The sequence below is a fragment of the Salmo trutta genome, chromosome 35 (assembly GCF_901001165.1).
Source record: "Salmo trutta chromosome 35, fSalTru1.1, whole genome shotgun sequence".
Taxonomy (NCBI): Eukaryota; Metazoa; Chordata; class Actinopteri; order Salmoniformes; family Salmonidae; genus Salmo; species Salmo trutta.
The window spans coordinates 31,233,541-31,254,720 of record NC_042991.1 but is presented as its reverse complement, the minus strand read 5'-3'; the positions used below and the strand labels follow the sequence as shown (position 1 = coordinate 31,254,720).

The 21,180-nt window shown below is 46.8% G+C and overlaps 1 protein-coding gene across 1 annotated transcript in view; it reads left to right on the top strand.

Moving 5' to 3' along the window:
- eva1aa (eva-1 homolog A, regulator of programmed cell death a) overlaps positions 1 to 21,180 on the top strand; it is a 189,246-nt gene that overhangs the window by 62,510 nt on the left and 105,556 nt on the right. The window contains exons 2-4 of the mRNA XM_029734229.1: positions 5,268 to 5,491; positions 9,520 to 9,643; positions 12,424 to 12,573. Of these exons, the coding sequence (XP_029590089.1) occupies positions 5,268 to 5,491; positions 9,520 to 9,643; positions 12,424 to 12,573 (498 nt within the window). The remainder of the gene's footprint in view (positions 1 to 5,267; positions 5,492 to 9,519; positions 9,644 to 12,423; positions 12,574 to 21,180) is intronic.

Here is a 21,180-nt window from a genome sequence, read left to right as displayed (position 1 = left end):
TCTTCATGGAGAACTCCGTTCAATAGGTCTTTATTTTCCCTGAAGGGCTAAAAAACGGCTTTAAATGGTTGTAATCTGACATTGTATATCAGAAAAATACTTTTGCCCGCTGGGTAACTGTGGAGAAGAATGAGTTCAGTGTAAGGTTGTGTTCGTTGCCACGGTAGCCACCCTGGTTTGTGTTGTTGTTTGTGTGTGTGGTCCTGTCAGGGGAAATGCCAAGTTCACCCGCTCTGGAATGCAGCAGACAGGGCTATGCCAGCAGAGGTGTGTGTGCAGTTACTTAGTTCCAAGTGTGTGCACTTCAGACCAGGCTAACTTAGCTTTGCGTTTTATGATCAAAGAGGTCGTTCTATACCTGACTCTGCAAAGCTCTCTGGCCTTAAAAGGCATCGCCATTAAAGCTTAAGTAGCTTACTGTAATAGTTAAAAGCATTGAAGTCAAATTTTCCTGCTTTCATTTTTGAGATAAGGCAGTGTCAATAGAACAGTGAAAGAACAGCGGCTACGCTGGGCGCCACTGTTGTCTAATTATGTCCCGGTGTTGACTCTTTCAGCTATCCGAGTTTCATGACCACACTCTATGGAACTACTGCACTGTTAGAGGTAACCATGGTAAAAAGGTGTGTGTGTGTGTGTGTGTGTGTGTGTGTCACTGTGTATGGAAACAGTTCCTACTTCCTCTAATGTACCTGTAGTGTTTGCGAAGCACTCAACAGTGGAAACATTTGACATATTGATGTTGAGCTGGCTGAATCAAACTGGTAATTTGTTTTACCTTAATTTTCCAAGCAAAGTTTTGTACCAATGGATTGCTTACAGCCTTAAAATGGCTCCTTGTTTTGGATAAAGACAATTTGATTTTATGAATTTTTCACATGCGCCGAATGCAAAAGGTATGGACTTCACTGTGAAATGCTTACTTACGAGCCCTTTCCCAATAATGAAAAGTAATTTTTTTAAGGAAATAGTAACACAATAAAATAACAATAACAAGATTATACAAGGAGTACCGGTACCGAGTCAATGTGCAGGGGTACGAGATAGTTGAGGTAATAGAGTTGAAGTCAGAAGTTTAAATACACCTTGCCCAAATACATATAAACTCAGTTTTTCACAATTTCTGACATTTAGTCCTAGTAAATATTCCCTCTTAGGTCAGTTAGGATCACCACTTTATTTGAAGAATGTGAAATGTCAGAATAATAGTAGAGAGAGTGATTTATTTCAGCTTTAATTTCTTTCATCACATTCCCCGTGGGTCAGAAGTTTACATACACATTTTACATTTACATTTTAGTCATTTAGCAGACACTCTTATCCAGAGCAACTTACAGGAGTGAATGCATACATTTCATACATTTTTTTTCTCCATACTGGTCCCCCGTGGGAATCGAACCCACAACCCTGGCGTTGCAAACACCATGCTCTACCAACTGAGCCACACAAGACCTCACATGGGACCTAATACACTCAATTAGTATTTGGTAGCATTGCCTTTTAAAATTGTTTAACTTGGGTCTAATGTTTCGGGTAGCCTTCCACAAGCTTCCCACAATAGGTTGGGTGAATTCTGGCCCATTCCTCCTGACAGAGCTGGTGTAACTGAGTCAGGTTTTTACGCCTCTTTGCTTGCACACGCCTTTTCAGTTCTGCCCACAAATTTTCTATAGGATTGAGGTCAGGGCTTTGTGATGGCCACTCCAATACCTTGACTTTGTTGTCCTTAATCCATTTTGCCACAACAACACATTTTTCTACCTCATGATGCCATCTATTTTGTGAAGTGCACCAGTCCCTCCTGCAACAAAGCACCCCCACAACATGATGCTGCCACCCCCATGCTTCACGGTTGGGGTGGTGTTCTTCGGCTTGCAAGCGTCCCCCTTTTCCCTCCAAACATAACGATGGTCATTATGGCCAAACAGTTCTATTTTTGTTTCATCAGACCAGAGGACATTTCTCCAAAAAGTACGAAATTGGTCCCCATGTGCAGTTGCAAACCGTAGTTTGCCTTGTAATGTCGGTTTTGGAGCAGTGGCTTCTTCTTTGCTGAGCGGCCTTTCAGGTTATGTCGACATAGGACTCGTTTTACTGTGGATATAGATACTTTTGTACCTGTTTCCTCCAGCATCTTCACAAGGTCCTTTGCTGTTGTTCTGGGATTGATTTGCCCTTTTCGCACCAAAGTACGTTCATCTCTAGGAGACAGAACGCGTCTCCTTCCTGAGCGGTATGGCGGCTGCATGGTCCCATGGTGTTCATACTTGTGTACTATTGTTTGTACAGATAAACGTGATACCTTCAGGCATTTGGAAATTGCTCCCAAGGATGCACTAGACTTGTGGAGGTCTACAATTTTTTTTCTGAGGTCTTGGCTGAGTTCTTTTGATTTTCCCATGATGTCAAGCAAAGAGGCACTGAGTTTGAAGGTAGGCCTTGAAATACATCCACAGGTACACCTCCAATTGACTCAAACGATGTCAGTTAGCCTATCAGAAGCTTCTAAAGCCATGACATAATTTTCTGGAATTTTCCAAGTTGTTTAAAGGCCCAGTCAACTTAGTGTATGTTAACTTCTGACCCACTGAAATTGTGATACAGTGAATTATAAGTGAAATAATCTGTCTGTAAACAATTGTTGGAAAAAATACTTGTGTCATGCACAAAGTAGATGTCCTAACCGACTTGCCAAAACTATAGATTGTTAACAAGAAATTTGTGGAGTGGTTGAAAAACTAGTTTTAATGATTCCAACCTAAGTTTACGTAAACTTCCGACTTCAGCTGTATGTACATGTAGGTAGGGGTAAAGGTGACTAGGCAATCAAGGTAGATAATAAACAGAGTAGCAGCAGCGTGTGTGTGTCTTCTGTAGGTTAGCGTATGTAGTGTGTGGGCATGTGTGCTTTGGATTGTCAGTGTAGGATGTGTGACTGTTTGGGTAGAGTCCAGTGAGTGTGCATAGAGACGGTGCAAGCAAGTGGCTGACTTGGGTGGCTGGAGTCTTTAACAATTTTTAGGGTCTACCTCTGACACCACCTGGTATACATGTCTTGGATGGCTGGGAGCTCGGCCCCAGTGATGTACTGGGCCGTATGACCTACCCTCTGTCGCGATTTATTAGTTGCCATACCAAGCGGTGATGCATCCAGTCAAGATGCTCTCAATGGTGCAGCTGTAGAGCTTTTTGAGGATCTGAGGGCCCATGTCAAATATTTTTATTCCATCATGCATGTGATATGTTTCGTTAACACTTTTTTCTAAGTAATTTGTCATAAGCTGACACGAACAGTCATGACTGCTTATGACTGCTTATGATAGATGATAAGATCATTGGTATGATAGTTTTATCTAGCCCTTATGGTCGATGGGTTCAAGTAAAGTGGGACATGGGTTTCAAACCTTATTATGCCACAGGGCCTGTATTGAAAACACTTCCCTACTGCCAATAGGCCGATTTCTATTCCAAATGGCACCCTATTCCCTATACAGGGCACTACATTCACCAGAGCCCAATGGAACCCTATTTCCCAAATATTGCACTACTTTTGACCAGAGCACTATGGAACCCTATTCCCCATATAGGGCACTACTTTTGACCAGAGCACTATGGAACCCTATTCCCCATATAGGGCACTACTTTCGACCAGAGCTCCTTGGGACCTGGTCAACAGTAGTGCAATATTCAGAGAATAGGGTATCACTTGAGACGTAGCCTCTGTTTATCTTGACAACTTTTGTCCTGAATGTTCCTCTGCCAGCTGTCAATCATTTGGCTGAATAGTTTCACAAAGAAGGAGGGAAAAAGACACCATATGACAAAGCAGTGCTCCCTCTTTTATCTCCACTCTCCTTCTGCAAGGCAGGAATGTTAATGCTGCTGGTTCTTTGTGATGGGGTTCAGTTCTCCTGACTGACTGACTGACAGGCTGGTGGCTCACAATGACAGAATGCTGGCTAACACCGTAATTAGCTATAGCATTCAAAGAGACAGTCTAGACCTGTGAGGTTTCAAGTAAAATAACATTACAAGTGTTTTATGATTGTTTCCCAATAGGCCTATTTCTGTTTTTTTAATTTTTTTAAATACACTTTTTTAAATATTGAATGCAGTTCAAAACATGGTGGTTGGCTAACTGACACCGAGTCCGAGAAGAGACTCCCTAACGCTAACAAACAAAGAGCTTACCGATGGAGACAGGGTGAGACAAACTCAGGGTTAACAGACTTAGCACTAGCGCAGGTTAGCTTAGTGAGGGCTTTAGCTCAAGCCTAGGAAGCTCAGATAGCTTTAAATGCTGGGTCTGTTCTTTAGATATGCCTGGAGGCTAACAATGCTAACAGCTAATGACGCTAGGGCCAGGACTTTTAGCGTCTGTGTAGTGTTGTGGTATTCTAGGCCCGGAGCCATGGTTTTTGATATGGTTAAGTGAAGGCAGTCGTTTTGTCAGGGCTTGTTGATGTGTAACATGACTAATGGACCATGGAAACAGGGGGCTCTTCCACAGAAGCTTCCTACTATCTAGACACAAAACCACTTATGCGACCAAATTGGCGCTGCCTCCCTTGACAGGGTGTGTCTGTGTTAACGAACAAAAACAAAATATAGCGCAGATAAGACAACACGCTAGCTCTCTCAATATGACATCATCACCATGAAATGAGGGATTAAATTAAAGGAAGGAGGAGAGTGTTTCTTCCGAGGTGGTCCAACCCAGGCAAGACAAAGCAAAGCTTGCCAGACTGTGTGTGTGATTGGCATTGCTGATTGCATTATTATCCAGTATGTGTTGTGTTCCTCTTTGATGCCAATTGACTGAGATAGAACTGCTGCAGCTGTGTGCCACACATTCTAAGTAAAAGTCTTTCAGGATTCAACACACCCATGGCTTTGTCCATTTGAACATCCTGGGTACTGTGTGTGTGTGTGTGTTTCTTTACACTGGGGAGGTGGAGGAGTGAAATGTCTCCTATTCAGATAATCTTTGTTTGTAGTGAATGATCTCCTATTCATAGTGTCTTTTGTTTGTAGTATGATTTTAGGCTTTGCATTCCAGATTGTCTTTAATGCAGTCACGCTGCACTGAGGATCAGATCTCACAACACCTGTAGAAGTGATTAGCATCTCAGGAAATACACATTGACATGATATAGCAATCTGCTGAAAAGATTACCTGGAACACCACTTAAGAGTTGATGGACTGTAAATAGGTGTAGGTGTGCAGCTGTTTTCGTGGTAACCATGGTGTTTTTCTCATCTCCTAGGTTACCTGTCCAAAGTGTTGAGGAACTACACCGAGCAGGCGTGCGACGGCGACTTCCTGTCGGTCCGCTGCCCGCCCCGCACCACCATCACCGTCCAATCGGCTTTCTATGGCAGGAAAGGCCCCTCCCACCCCCAGCAGTGCCCGTCCTACCAGAGATACACCCTTGTAGGGACACACCCACTGGAGGATGACACATATTGTTACATGTCCACTGCACTACAGGTAACCATCCCTTCCCCATGTACTTTAATGCTCCTCTCTGCCACTAGTACAGTAACGATAGTCATTCAATAATGCTCATCTTCTGGTTTTGACATTTGTCCAGGTTGTGTTTCCCAAAAGCCTCTTATCAAAATGGCTCGTTACTTATCTCTCTGGGAAAAAGCCTCCACACAATAAGGGTTAAAACCCAGGCAATGCCAATGCCGCCACCACTGATTGCGTAACGCTTTGTGTGAGAATGTTTTCCGGCAAGTGACACACTTTAAGGAGAAGGCATGGAGAGGCAGGCCCAGCCAGCCCTGCTACACAAAGCCGTTTCATTGAGTCTTTGCCACGACATCCCCATCTTAAATTGATTGGGGGTGCAACGAATAGACTGAAGGCCTCCTTTTGTGTGGGGGGTACACACACACACCCACTCCTGTCCTTTCAGAGTTCTGTTGCCCTCGTCTCCCTCCCACTTTATCTCAAAATAGCTGAATGATGATCGTGAGCGCTAAGCTTCAGAGCTAGAGAAGGTGCCCAAATGAGAGAAACCAATCCAGAGGCCCTCAGTTGCAATCACTTGGTACTAGAGTGTAGCAACTTTCCTCAATGCAATTCTTGTCTGTTCCAACAACATCTCGAAAGAAACAATTGATGTGATGGTAGCAGTTTTAATCCCGATATCAAAAGCTTTAATATAAAGAGCTTTGAAGACCGGTAGATACGAAATCACAAGCTTTTTTAGGACTACATGGGGGGTATAGGCTGCTGTACTTTTTCCCATATCCTATCCCTGGCCAATATGTCTCCTTAATGACGCGTGACGACATGACATAAACGTCAGCGTGCTTGAGATTTATGATCTGGCAGCTTCGGCAGCAGCACACATATGCCAGGAGAACACTGGGAGGTTGTCTTCTACACGCCAGAACTCTGGGAGGTTGTCTTCTACACGCCAGAACTCTGGGAGGTTGTCTTCTACACACCAGAACTCTGGGAGGTTGTCTTCTACCCACCAGGAGAACACTGGGAGGTTGTCTTCTACACACCAGAACTCTGGGAGGTTGTCTTCTACACACCAGGAGAACACTGGGAGGTTGTCTTCTACACACCAGGAGAACACTGGGAGGTTGTCTTCTACACACCAGAACTCTGGGAGGTTGTCTTCTACACACCAGAACAACACTGGGAGGTTGTCTTCTACACACCAGAACACTGGGAGGTTGTCTTCTACACACCAGAACAACACTGGGAGGTTGTCTTCTACACACCAGAACACTGGGAGGTTGTCTTCTACACAACAGGAGAACACTGGGAGGTTGTCTTCTACACACCAGAACAACACTGGGAGGTTGTCTTCTACACACCAGAACAACACTGGGAGGTTGTCTTCTACACACCAGAACAACACTGGGAGGTTGTCTTCTACACTCCAGAACACTGGGAGGTTGTCTTCTACACTCCAGAACACTGGGAGGTTGTCTTCTACACGCCGGAACACTGGGAGGTTGTCTTCTACACACCAGAACAACGCTGGGAGGTTGTCTTCTACACACCAGGAGAACACTGGGAGGTTGTATTCTACACACCAGAACAACTCTGGGAGGTTGTCTTCTACACACCAGAACAACTCTGGGAGGTTGTCTTCTACACACCAGAACAACACTGGGAGGTTGTCTTCTACACACCAGAACTCTGGGAGGTTGTCTTCTACACACCAGAACTCTGGGAGGTTGTCTTCTACACACCAGAACTCTGGGAGGTTGTCTTCTACACACCAGAACTCTGGGAGGTTGTCTTCTACACACCAGGAGAACACTGGGAGGTTGTCTTCTACACGCCAGAACTCTGGGAGGTTGTCTTCTACACGCCAGAACTCTGGGAGGTTGTCTTCTACACTCCAGAACTCTGGGAGGTTGTCTTCTACACTCCAGAACAACACTGGGAGGTTGTCTTCTACACACCAGAACTCTGGGAGGTTGTCTTCTACACACCAGAACACTGGGAGGTTGTCTTCTACACACCAGAACACTGGGAGGTTGTCTTCTACACACCAGAACTCTGGGAGGTTGCCTTCTACACACCAGAACTCTGGGAGGTTGTCTTCTACACACCAGAACACTGGGAGGTTGTCTTCTACACACCAGAACACTGGGAGGTTGTCTTCTACACACCAGAACACTGGGAGGTTGTCTTCTACACACCAGAACAACACTGGGAGGTTGTCTTCTACACACCAGAACTCTGGGAGGTTGTCTTCTACACACCGGAACACTGGGAGGTTGTCTTCTACACACCAGAACACTGGGAGGTTGTCTTCTACACACCAGGAGAACTCTGGGAGGTTGTATTCTTCACGTCTGTTTGTTTAAGTGGAAGTCACTGCTCGTGTGCCAGCTTTGCCCAGCAACAGGCACCAATCTACCGGTCACAACTCCCACTTCCACACGCAATCATGAATGGGCGCAGCCCAGCATAAAGATGGCATACGTCAATAGTGTGATCCATTCTGGTAAAAAATTACAGAAACAAAATAATTTCAAATATTTTTTCGATTTACTTCTAGGAAATGGGAATTTGATTAGGGAGGGAGGGAGGTAGAATTCCTTGTTGTGGAATGTAGTAGAATGTTACTCAGAAAAGAAAGAAAGGTGTGAAGGATTCTGCATGCGTCCCATCCCAAACATTTCAGAATAGTTCGTGCATATGTTATGGCGACATTTTGTGACGTTTTAGTCTTCGGCATGGGTTTCTTCGGCTGTTCGCGCTCACAATGTTTTGTAGGAGGCAAGCCTGTTGTCGGTTGGCACAATCTATGCTGTTTCGTCTGTGATTGGTCAACAGTAGGGATTCTTCAGTGAAGTGTTTGTTGTCATTTAATGAGAGACAAATCCTTTTCATGCAAATTTCTTCACTTGAGAAATACTTCACCAGACATCTTAGTTCAATGTAAAATTGGGCATCTAAGATCTCCTTGGCAAAAACATCAATTATTGACAGATTTCTTGAGTTACCTTAGATTTAATTAGACTATTTTGAGTGTTGACTGGCTATGACGTCTCAAGATGGACAAACGGTACTATTGCCGCTTGTTTTTTAAGTGAAATTCTTTTAAGGGAGTTTGCAAGCACTATCGTTCGGCTAGGCAAAGCATGCTGACGCCTTAAGACTGTGAAATCTGAGCTATTTTTTATTTTATTTTTATTTCACCTTTATCTAACCAGGTAGGCAAGTTGAGAACAAGTTCTCATTTACAGTTGTGACCTGGCCAAGATAAAGCAAGCAGTTTGACCCATACAACAACACAGAGTTACACATGGAGTAAAACAAACATACAATCAATGATACAGTAGAAAAATAAGTCTATATACAAAGTGAGCAAATGAGGTGAGATAAGGGAGGTAAAGGCAAAAAAGGCCATGGTGGTGAAGTAAATACAATATAGCAAGTAAAACACTGGAATGGTAGATTTGCAGTGGAAGAAAGTGCAAAGTAGAAATAGAAATAATGGGGTGCAAAGGAGCTAAATAAATAAATACAGCAGGGGAAGAGGTAGTTGTTTGTGCTAAATTATAGATGGGCTATGTACAGGTGCAGTAATCTGTGAGCTGCTCTGACAGCTGGTGCTTAAAGCTAGTGAGGGAGAAAGCTGGAGTGTAGAACTGTTCCCATGGCCTGGGAGGAGAAGGAGATGTCAGGAAGCTGGAGTGTAGAACTGTTCCCATGGCCTGGGAGGAGAAGGAGATGTCAGGAAGCTGGAGTGTAGAACTGTTCCCATGGCCTGGGAGGAGAAGGAGATGTCAGGAAGCTGGAGTGTAGAACTGTTCCCATGGTCTGGGAGGAGAAGGAGATGTCAGGAAGCTGGAGTGTAGAACTGTTCCCATGGCCTGGGAGAAGGGGATGGTTAGGGTGTTTGAAGTGGTTTTTGGTTTGTGTGTCCTCCGACTTGATCATTGTTCTCTCTCTCTCTCAATATCTCTCTCTCTCTCTCAATATCTCTCTCTCTCTCTCTCAATATCTCTCTCTCTCTCTTTCAATGGTAGAAAATGTTGGATGAGTGCCAGGACAGGAGGATCTGTCAGGTCCTTGTCACCAGTCGTCTCTTCGGGATGGACCCGTGCCCCAGTAGCAGCAAATACCTCATTGTGTGGTACAAATGCATGCCTAGTAAGTCCCTCCCTCATCACCCCTGAGTTTCTTTATCATTTATACTCCACCTTATAGTGTCTGTTTCTGTCTGTCTATTTCTTATATATACACACACACACACACACACAAAGAAATCCCTGGTGACACTATGAAGGTTTAAATCCCATTCATACTAATGTGCAGAAACAGAAGCCTTGATAATGTGGATGCAGGTTAGCATTTATTGGGTTGACTCATGTACTGGAGGCAGCTCTGCAGGGTGGTCACTAGCTGGCACACCCACAAAGTCATACAATAAGATTTTAACCTTGACCTTGATCACACCGTTTACCTTATGCCTAACTCTAACTTGAATTTGAGACCAAAAAGCTAAAAAAAAAATGGATTTTTTTTTAACGATATATAGACAATTTTGACTTTGCAGCTGGTCCATCTAGTGGAAATCGCTCTGCCTCTAAGACATGAGTCATCCCAATGATTGTCAACCTGCAATGTGGATGTGTTTAGCCATGCACAGGTATTCCACACTCAGAGCCCAGTCACATTAACCTGTGACAGCTGAACTCCCTGAAAATCAAAACTATGGACATGGGGGAGTGGAACAGGAATGCAGCGGAGAAGACTGGGACAGGGAATGAGAGAGAGGGAATGAGAGAGAGAGATGATTTTCAACCCAACTCTCTCTCCCTCTCTCTCTCTTCTTCTGTTTCTATCCCTCCCTCACCCGCTTTCCTTTCAGAGGCAGTGACACCTGCTCGTTGCACCTCACTAAAACCCCACTTAGATCCTACAGAGACATTTCTCTGTCGCCCAGAAGTCATTGGTTAAGTGACAGAGTACAAAAGAGCTGTTGATTGGTCCAGGGTCAGGGTAGTGGAGGGGTCAGTGGAGTGAGTGGCCACTCCCAGTCAGTCTAGTGTGACCACACCACAGCTCAGGAATAACATGACTGGATTTAGCTACTACAACACCCTGGGTGGCTGGGATTACACCACTGGTATTCTGGCTCTGAGAGAAGGGATTACACCACTGGTATTCTGGCTCTGAGGGAAGGGATTACACCACTGGTATTCTGGCTCTGAGGGAAGGGATTACACCACTGGTATTCTGGCTCTGAGGGAAGGGATTACACCACTGGTATTCTGGCTCTGAGGGAAGGGATTACACCACTGGTATTCTGGCTCTGAGGGAAGGGATTACACCACTGGTATTCTGGCTCTGAGAGAAGGGATTACACCACTGGTATTCTGGCTCTGAGGGAAGGGATTACACCACTGGTATTCTGGCTCTGAGAGAAGGGATTACACCACTGGTATTCTGGCTCTGAGGGAAGGGATTACACCACTGGTATTCTGGCTCTGAGAGAAGGGATTACACCACTGGTATTCTGGCTCTGAGGGAAGGGATTACACCACTGGTATTCCCGGCTCTGAGGGAAGGGATTACACCACTGGTATTCTGGCTCTGAGAGAAGGGATTACACCACTGGTATTCTGGCTCTGAGGGAAGGGATTACACCACTGGTATTCTGGCTCTGAGAGAAGGGATTACACCACTGGTATTCTGGCTCTGAGAGAAGGGATTACACCACTGGTATTCTGGCTCTGAGGGAAGGGATTACACCACTGGTATTCTGGCTCTGAGAGAAGGGATTACACCACTGGTATTCTGGCTCTGAGGGAAGGGATTACACCACTGGTATTCTGGCTCTGAGGGAAGGGATTACACCACTGGTATTCTGGCTCTGAGAGAAGGGATTACACCACTGGTATTCTGGCTCTGAGGGAAGGGATTACACCACTGGTATTCTGGCTCTGAGAGAAGGGATTACACCACTGGTATTCTGGCTCTGAGAGAAGGGATTACACCACTGGTATTCTGGCTCTGAGAGAAGGGATTACAGCACTGGTATTCTGGCTCTGAGGGAAGGGATTACACCACTGGTATTCTGGCTCTGAGGGAAGGGATTACACCACTGGTATTCTGGCTCTGAGGGAAGGGATTACACCACTGGTATTCTGGCTCTGAGGGAAGGGATTACACCACTGGTATTCTGGCTCTGAGAGAAGGGATTACACCACTGGTATTCTGGCTCTGAGAGAAGGGATTACACCACTGGTATTCTGGCTCTGAGAGAAGGGATTACACCACTGGTATTCTGGCTCTGAGAGAAGGGATTACACCACTGGTATTCTGGCTCTGAGAGAAGGGATTACACCACTGGTATTCTGGCTCTGAGGGAAGGGATTACACCACTGGTATTCTGGCTCTGAGAGAAGGGATTACACCACTGGTATTCTGGCTCTGAGGGAAGGGATTACACCACTGGTATTCTGGCTCTGAGGGAAGGGATTACACCACTGGTATTCTGGCTCTGAGAGAAGGGATTACACCACTGGTATTCTGGCTATGAGGGAAGGGATTACACCACTGGTATTCTGGCTCTGAGAGAAGGGATTACACCACTGGTATTCTGGCTCTGAGAGAAGGAGAGAAGGAGGGAGGGGAGGAAAGATGGATGGGGAGAGAGGTTTACATTTGAGGATGTAGCACAGAAAGAGTGAGGGAAGGCTCATGGTGCTTGGAAAAGGATGATGGAGATAAGTATTTAGAACACACACACCTGAATATCTGAACACCTGCACACTTTCACACCTTCACACGTGCACACCTGAACACCTGCACACTCACAGGGAAAATAAAAGGCTAACTTCAGAGTAAGCCTGAGACAGACAGAAAGGGTAAGGTGTGTCTGTGATGATACTAAAGATGATATCTCTCCCTCCTCCCCCTTCCAGATGAGTATAAGAGTACGGTGGTGTGTGAGGAGGAGAGGATGAAGCTGAGCTGTAAACAGGGGATGCAGATCGCCGTCTACTCTGCCATGTTCGGTCGAACCCAACAGGGGACCCTGGAGTGTCCTACCCACCACAGGGCGCCCTCCGTAGGTAAGACCCTCACCCATGTATAGAACCTGGAGTTTCCCCCAAAGCTTGATCTGATCATTAAACAGTCTTGGCCTGTAGTCTCTAGGTAACTGAAAGGTTTTCTCAGAATAACCATCTGGCCTTTATGGCCACACATGTACTCTTCTAATATCCACCCGGCACAGCCAGAAGAGGACTGGCCACCCCTCAGAGCCTGGTTCCTCTGTAGAGTAGGTTTCCTCCTAGGTTCCTGTCTTTCTAGTGAGTTTGTCCTACCCACCGTGCTTCTACATCTACATTGTTTGCTGTTTGGGGTTTTAGGCTGGGTTTCTGTATAACACTTTGTGACAACTGCTGATGTGTAAAGGGCTTTATGCACTGGTCAGTTGGGAAAAGGCACTTACTGTCACGCCCTGACCTTAGAGAGACGTTTTATTCCTCTATTTGTTAGGTCAGGGTGTGATGTGGGGTGGGCATTCTATGTTGTATATTTCTTTGTTTTGACCGAGTATGGTTCCCAATCAGAGGAAGCTGTCTATCGTTGTCTCTGATTGGAAATCATACTTAGGCAGCCTTTTCCCACCTGTGTTTTGTGGGCAGTTATTTTCTGTTTAGCTTATGTACCTGACGGAACTGTGCATTTTCCCCTTTTGTTATTTTGTTTGCGTGTTTCTTGAAAATAAATATCATGAACACTTACCACGCTGCGTTTTGGACCACTTCTTCTTAAACTACAAACGACACCCGTTACAGAACTAACCACCACCAAAGGACCAAGCAGCTTGGTCAGGACGAATGGACCTGGGAGGAAATCCTAGACGGGAAAGGACCCTGGAGGCAGGACGGGGAGTATCGCCGTCCGAAGGAGGAGATAGAGGCAGCGAGAGCAGAACGGCGATGCTACGAGGACCTAGCACGGCAACAACGGAAGCCCGAGAGGCATCTCCAAAAATGTCTTTGGGGGGGCACACGGGGAGATTGGCAGAGTCAGGGTGGAGACCTGAGCCAACTCCCCGCGCTTACCGTGGGGATCAGGTGAACAGTCAGGCACCGTGTTATGCTGTGATGCGCACTATATCTCCAGTGCGCATTCATAGCCCGGTGCGCTCTGTGCCTGCGCCCCGCATTTGCCGTGCTAGAGTGGGCATTCAGCCAGGACGGATTGTGCCGGCTCAGCACTCCTGGTCTCCAGTACGCCTTCTCGGTCCAGGATATCCTGCGCCAGCTCTACGCACTGTGTCGCCAGTGCGCCTTCACAGCCCAGTTCGTCCTGTGCCAGCGCCCCGCACTTGCCGGGCTAAAGTAAGCATCCAGCCAGGACGGGTTGTGCCAGCCCTACGCTCCAGACCTCCAGTGCGCCTCCACGGCCCAGTATATCCTGTGCTAGCTCTGCGCACCCGGTCTCCAGTGCGTCTCCCCAGTCCGGTGAGACCTGTTCCGGCTCCACGTACGAAGCCTCCAGTGATGATCCATGGCCCGGAGCCTGTAGTGATGATCCATGGCCCGGAGCCTGTAGTGATGATCCATGGCGCGGAGCCTGTAGTGATGATACGTGGCCCGGAGCCTCCAGTGATGATCCATGGCCCGGAGCCTCCAGTGATGATCCATGGCACGAAGCCTCCAGTGATGATCCATGGCACGAAGCCTGTAGCGACGATCCATGGCACGGAGCCTGCAGCGACGGTCCCCAGTCCGGAGTCTCCAGCGGCAGTCCGGAGTCTCCAGCAGCGGTTGGCAGTCCGGAGTCTCCAGCGGCGGTCGGCAGTCCGGAGTCTCCGGCGATGATCCATGGTCCGGTTCCTCCGGCGACGATCCATGGTCCGGTTACACAAAAGCGGAGGGATCAGCTGGCGGAGCGGGGGTAGATGCCACCAAGGGTAGATGCCCACCCGGACCCTCCCCTATAGGTTCAGGTTTGCAGCCGGGAGTCCGCACCTTTGGGGGGGGGGGGGGGGGTACTGTCACGCCCTGACCTTAGAGAGACGTTTTATTCCTCTATTTGTTAGGTCAGGGTGTGATGTGGGGTGGGCATTCTATGTTGTATATTTCTTTGTTTTGACAGAGTAGGGTTCCCAATCAGAGGCAGCTGTCTATCGTTGTCTCTGATTGGGAATCATACTTAGGCAGCCTTTTCCCACCTGTGTTTTGTGGGTAGTTTATTTTCTGTTTAGCTTATGTGCCTGACGGAACTGTGCGTTTTCGTTTTCGGTTTCCCTTTTGTTATTTTTGTTTGCGTGTTTCTTGAAAATAAATATCATGAACACTTACCACGCTGCGTTTTGGTCGACTTCTTCTTCAACTACAAACGACACCCGTTACACTTACTGTCACTATGGGTGCCTGCCCCTACAACAACCTTCATTGTTTGTCATTGTTTGTCATTGTTTGGAAACCTGAAGGGACTGGTAAGTTCGGACCCAATGGTGTTACTCCACCCAGCTTTCCAAAGGTCTTAGGGAAGTGTCCTCCATATTTATTTATTTCACCTTTCCCGTCAGATTTGCAAATAGTGCAGAGGTATGGTTTTTCAGTGGGCCGAGCATTAACTTAATTATATGCCCCAGTAACTGACCAATGGCCGCTGCTTCAGAACCAGTTTTTTTTCAACTAGTGAATCACTCCAACTGGATCAGGAAGTCATCACTCACATACTGGATCAGGAAGTAATCACTCATATACTGTGTGTCTGATGGTTGGTTCTGTATTCATGAGGTTTCAAATGCTTGAGGATATACGTATAGTGGACACACACAGCCAAAGGAATAGGAGTGGACTTTATGTCAGAGTTCTCTGTCATCCACAGGGGAGAGTTTGGCTCGTAGTAAAAGGACAGGATTGAGGCGTGTTTGTGTATGTCTGTGCTTGTGAGCGTGTGCATGCGAGTGTAATTTTTATTAGGATCCCCATTAGCTAACGCCGTAACGCTAGCTAATCTTCCTGGGGTCCAACACCAATTAACAAGACATTACAAACAACCACAAATCAAGACTTCATAAACATTCAACAAGTAGACAATACAGATAATTAAAATACCTGACAGGAAACACATTTAACATTCAGTTGATGCTTTCTATTTCCTGTCCAGTCATATGGTCTATCGCATTAGATGTTCTTTCTATTTCCTGTCCAGTCATATGGTCTATCGCATTAGATGTTCTTTCTATTTCCTGTCCAGTCATATGGTCTTTCTATTTCCTGTCCAGTCATATGGTCTATCACATTAGATGTTCTTTCTATTTCCTGTCCAGTCATATGGTTTATCGCATTAGATGTTCTTTCGATTTCCTGTCCAGTCATATGGTCTATCACATTAGATGTTCTTTCTATTTCCTGTCTAGTCATATGGTCTATCGCATTAGATGTTCTTGTATTTTTTGCTTGAAGGTGGATTGACTTTTTGCCTAAGAAATATGGATTGGTAAAGAGTTCCATTCAGCTATGGCTCTATATAAAACTGTAGATTTAAGGCGATTTGTCCTTGACTTGGGGTGTTTTAACTGCCCTGAATTTGCCTGTCTGGTTTGGTGGTTATGGGTGTTGCTAAGTATGTACTAACTGGCCTGAAAAATACTGTGGTTTTTTGAAAAATAGAACATTCCTAAAGAAAGTCAGAAGACTAGATAGTTATTTGTTTTTAACAAGTGTGTGTGTGTGTGTGTGTGTGTGTGTGTTGTAGAGGCTGTATCGAGATATCTCACAGGCAGCAATGTTGTTGAAGGGAATTTTAATGGCTGTATTCTTGGATCTAATCAAATAAAAACAGATCAAATCAAATTGTATTTGTCACATGTGCCGAATACAACAGGTGTAGTCCTTACTGTGAAACGCTTACTTACAAGCCCCTAACCAACAAAGCAGTTTTAAGAGAAATAATTAAAGAGCAGCAGTAAAATAACAACAGCGAGGCTATATACATTGGGTACCCGGTATAGAGTCAATGTGTGGGGGCACCCGTTAGTCTAGGTAATTGAGTTAATGTACTGTACATGTAGGTAGATTGTTGCAGTGAAATGTGTTGTTTGCACATCAACAGATTTTTCACCTTGTCTGCTCTGGTATTCAAACCAGCAACCTTTTGGTTTCTGACCTAACACGCTAACCGCTAGGCTACCACCCCCCTTTAAGATAGGTAGGTGTCACTCCAACTACAGCTACTCTGTAGGCTTAGCCAACAGTCATTCCGTGGAAGAGTCTATCAGGCACCAAACGAAAGGAAACAGACTGAAGCGGGGGAGGGGGAATAATAAGAAACTCTCATTTTTGTTTTTCCGTTGCTAACGTTTGAAAACATTTTTCTATTTTTTATTTAACCTTTATTTAACTAGGCAAGTCACTGGCCAAACCCAGATGATGCTGGGCCAATTGTGTGCTGCCCTATGTCCTGATAATTTGTCTCCTTTGAAAAGTATAGGAGGCATGTGTGGGTGTGGGTGAGTGGGTCAAATGTCATTTGGCACAATTCACGATTCAAACAATGCACTGGGGACATGCCCCCGAGTGTGTGTGTGTGTGTGTGTGTGTGTGTGTGTGTGTGTCGCCATGGTGTGTGTGTGTGTGTGTGTGTGTGTGTGTGTGTGTGAGACAGGGGTGTAAGGATAGGGCCAAGAGGCTGAATCAGGTGTCAGAGTCAGATATCGACAGTGTGTGTGTCCTTTATGTGATATGAGCAGCCAGTCAGTCAGTCAGTGGGTGCGTCCCAAATGCCACCCTAAGCCCTATAGAGTCCTTTACTTTTGACCAGGGCCCATAGGGCTGTGGTCAAAAGTAGTGCACTATGTAGGGAAAAGGGTTCCATTTGGGACGAGACCAGTGTCCCACTTTGAGGGGACACGCCCCCATTTTCATCGATGGGGCTGTAGTGGAGCAGGTTGAGAGCTTCAAGTTCCTTGGCGTCCACAACACCAACAAACTAACATGGTCCAAGCACACCAAGACAGTCGTGAAGAGGGCACGCAAAATCTATTCCCCCTCAGGAGACTGAAAAGATTTGGCATGGGTCCTCAGATCCTCAAAAGGTTTTACAGCTGCACCATCGAGAGCATCCTGACGGGTACATCCCTGCCTGGTATGGCAACTGCTCGGCCTCTGACCGCAAGGCACTACAGAGCGTCTTAGACCCGTGTGGCTCAGTTGGTAGAGCATGGTGTTTGCAATGCCAGGGTTGTGGGTTCGATTCCCACGGGGGACCAGTATGGGAGGGAAACAAAAGAATGTATGAAATGTATGCATTCACTATTGTAAGTCGCTCTGGATAAGAGCGTCTGCTAAATGACTAAAATGTAAATGTAGTGCGATCGGCCCAGTACATCACTGGGGCAAAGCTTCCTGCCATCCAGGACCTCTATACCAGGTGGTGTCAGAGGAAGGCCCTAAACATTGTCAGTCTCCAGCCACCCTAGTCATAGACTGTTCTCTCTACTACCGCATGGCAAGCGTTACCGGAGTGCCAAGTCTAGGTCCAAGAGGCTTCTAAACAACTTCTACCCCCAAGCCATAAGACTCCTGAACAGCTAATCAAATGGCTTCCCAGACTATTTGCATTGCCATGCCCCCCCCCCCCCATTATGCTGCTGCTACTCTCTTTTATTATCTATGCATAGTCACTTTAATAACTATGTACATACTACCTCAACTAACCCTCGCACATTGACTATTGTTATTTTACTGCTACTTTTATTTGTATTTTTAATTTTTTTGGTATTTTTCTTAACTGCATTGTTGTTTAAGGGCTTGTAAGTAAGCATTTCACTGTAAGCTCTATACCTGTTGTATTCCGCACATGTGACAAATAATCACCACTGGCAGGTGGACAAGGAATATAGGACAGTTTGTGAGTTAAAACAGAGTCAGGTTTTTTTTCTCGTAGCAACGATGCCATTTCTTACTGTTGAGGTAGTTGAGGGTACGGTTTTACTACAGAAAGACACAAGACTATCATGGTATATTGGGGAGATGTCAGACTTAGTACACAAAACATAATTCTCTAAAAATCTCTTTACAGCCTTGGACACTTAGTGTGACATTTTCATAATGCAAAAGAGCACAGATCATCATAATTCATTTTTAAATTTCTCTTCGACAATGCTCGCTATAAGGTAGCCTCAAACTACCATCCAGATCTGTGAGCTCACATACATATATTTCACTACACTGAATCAGCTAAACACATGTATTTAAGCTTGCCTGATCTGGACGGTAGTACGAGGAGGGTTTACACTATCTTAAGCACAGAGCAAATCTCCCCCTCAGTCCCATTGTTTCTCATATTTTCCCTGTTCTGTGTATTTTATATAACTGTCCGTATCATTGACTCTCTCTCACCATGTCCCCCTACTTGATTCCCCCGGTCGTGTTCCCTTACATGTGGGTCAATGTCACCGTACAGAGAAAGTGAAATGAGGTTTTATTGAGTGACAGGCCAGACTGTCATATTCGTGAATGTAGGTGGCAGGGAAGTCAGGCACAGGAGAAACCAAGTTGGTTAAATATGGAGTATTTAATGAAAAACAAAGTACAAAATAAACTGGGTAAAGGATACCTGTCGCACACCGATACATTAATCCACATAACATACAAACAATCACCGACAAGGACATGAGGGGAAACAGAGGGTTAAATACAAAAGTAATTAATGGGATTGGAAACAGGTGTGATGGAAGACAAGACAAAACCAATGGATAATGAAAAACTGATCAATGATGGCTAGAAGACCGGTGACGTTGACCGCCGAGCACCACCCGTGCAAGGAGGGGCATCGACTTCGGCAGAAGTCGTGACAGTGCCCCCCCTCCCCGACGCGGGGCTCGTCGACACTGGCCTCGGGGACGACCCGGAGGACGAGGTGCAGGGCGATCCGGATGGAGACGATGGAACTCTCGCAGCAGGGAAGGACATCCTAACACATCCTCCACCGGAACCCAGCATCTCTCCTCCGGACCCTCCCAGTCCTTGAGGTACTGAAGGCCCCTTGCCCGACGACTCGAATCCAGGATGGATCGAACGGAGTATGCCGGGGCCCCTCAATGTCCAGAGGGGGCGGAGGAACCTCCCGCACCTCATTCTCCTGGAGCGGACCAGCCACCACCGGCCTGAGGAGAGACACATGGAATGAGGGGTTAATGTGGTAATTGGGCGGAAGCTTTAACCTATAACATACCTCGTTCACTCTCCTCAGGACTTTAAACGGCCCCACAAACCACGGACTCAGGCGGAGGGGCAGGTTTCTGGTCGAGAGCCAGACCCTATCCCGGGGCCTCACTGCGGTGACGGTCTGCGCCAATTTTCTGGCGTCGAACGGCGTGCTGAAGGTGGACGTGAGCGGCGTCCCAGGTCTCCTCCGCGCGCCGGAACCAATAGTCCACCGCAGGAGCCTCGGTCTGACTCTGATGCCAAGGGGCCAGAACCGGCTGATACCCCAACACGCACTGAAAAGGAGAGAGGTTAGTGGAGGAGTGGCGGAGCGAATTTTGAGCTATCTCTGCCCAGGGCACGAACACCGCCCACTCCCCCGGCCGGTCCTGGCAATAAGATCTCAGAAACCTACCCACATCCTGGTTAACTCTCTCCACCTGCCCGTTACTTTCAGGGTGAAAACCCGAGGTAAGACTGACCGAGACCCCCAGGTGTTCCATGAACGCCTTCCAGACACTTGATGTGAACTGGGGACCCCGATCAGACACTATATCCTCAGGCACCCCGTAGAGCCGAAAAACATGTGTAAATAGAGCCTCCGCAGTCTGTAGGGCCGTAGTGAGACCGGGCAAAGGGAGGAGACGACAGGACTTAGAAAAACGATCCACAACGACCAGGATCGTGGTGTTACCTTGTGAAGGTGGAAGATCGGTTATAAAATCCACCGATAAATGTGACCACAGCCGTTGTGGAATGGGTAAGGGTTGTAACTTACCTCTGGGTAGGTGTCTAGGAGCCTTGCACTGGGCGCACACTGAGCAGGAGGAAACATAAACCCTCACGTCCTTAGCTAAGGTGGGCCACCACTACCTCCCAGTAAGACAGCGCATAGTCCGCCCAATCCCAGGATGACCAGAGGAGGGTGACGTGTGAGCCCAGTAGATCAATCGGTTGCGGACAGCAGACGGAATGTACAGACGCCCAGATGGACACTGAGGGGGAGCGGGCTCTGTACGTGATGCCCGCTCAATGTCCGCGTCCAGCTCCCATACTACCGGTGCCACCAAACAAGAGGCTGGGATTATGGGAGTGGGATCCATGGACCACTCCTCTGTGTCATACAGCCGGGACAGGGCGTCTGCCTTAACGTTCTGGGAACCTGGTCTGTAAGAGAGGGTAAACACAAAACGGGTGAAAAACATGGCCCACCTTGCCTGGCAAGGGTTCAGTCTCCTCGCCTCCCGGATGTACTCCAGATTGCGGTGGTCAGTCCAGATGAGAAAAGGGTGTTTAGCCCCCTCAAGCCAATGTCGCCACACCTTCAAAGCCTTGACGACAGCTCCCAGTCCCCCACATCATAGTTTCGCTCCGCCGGGCTGAGCTTCTTAGAGAAGAAGGCACAGGGGCGGAGCTTAGGTGGCGTACCCGAACGCTGAGAGAGCACAGTTCCTATCCCAGCCTCAGACACGTCCACCTCCACTGTGAATTGCAAAGATG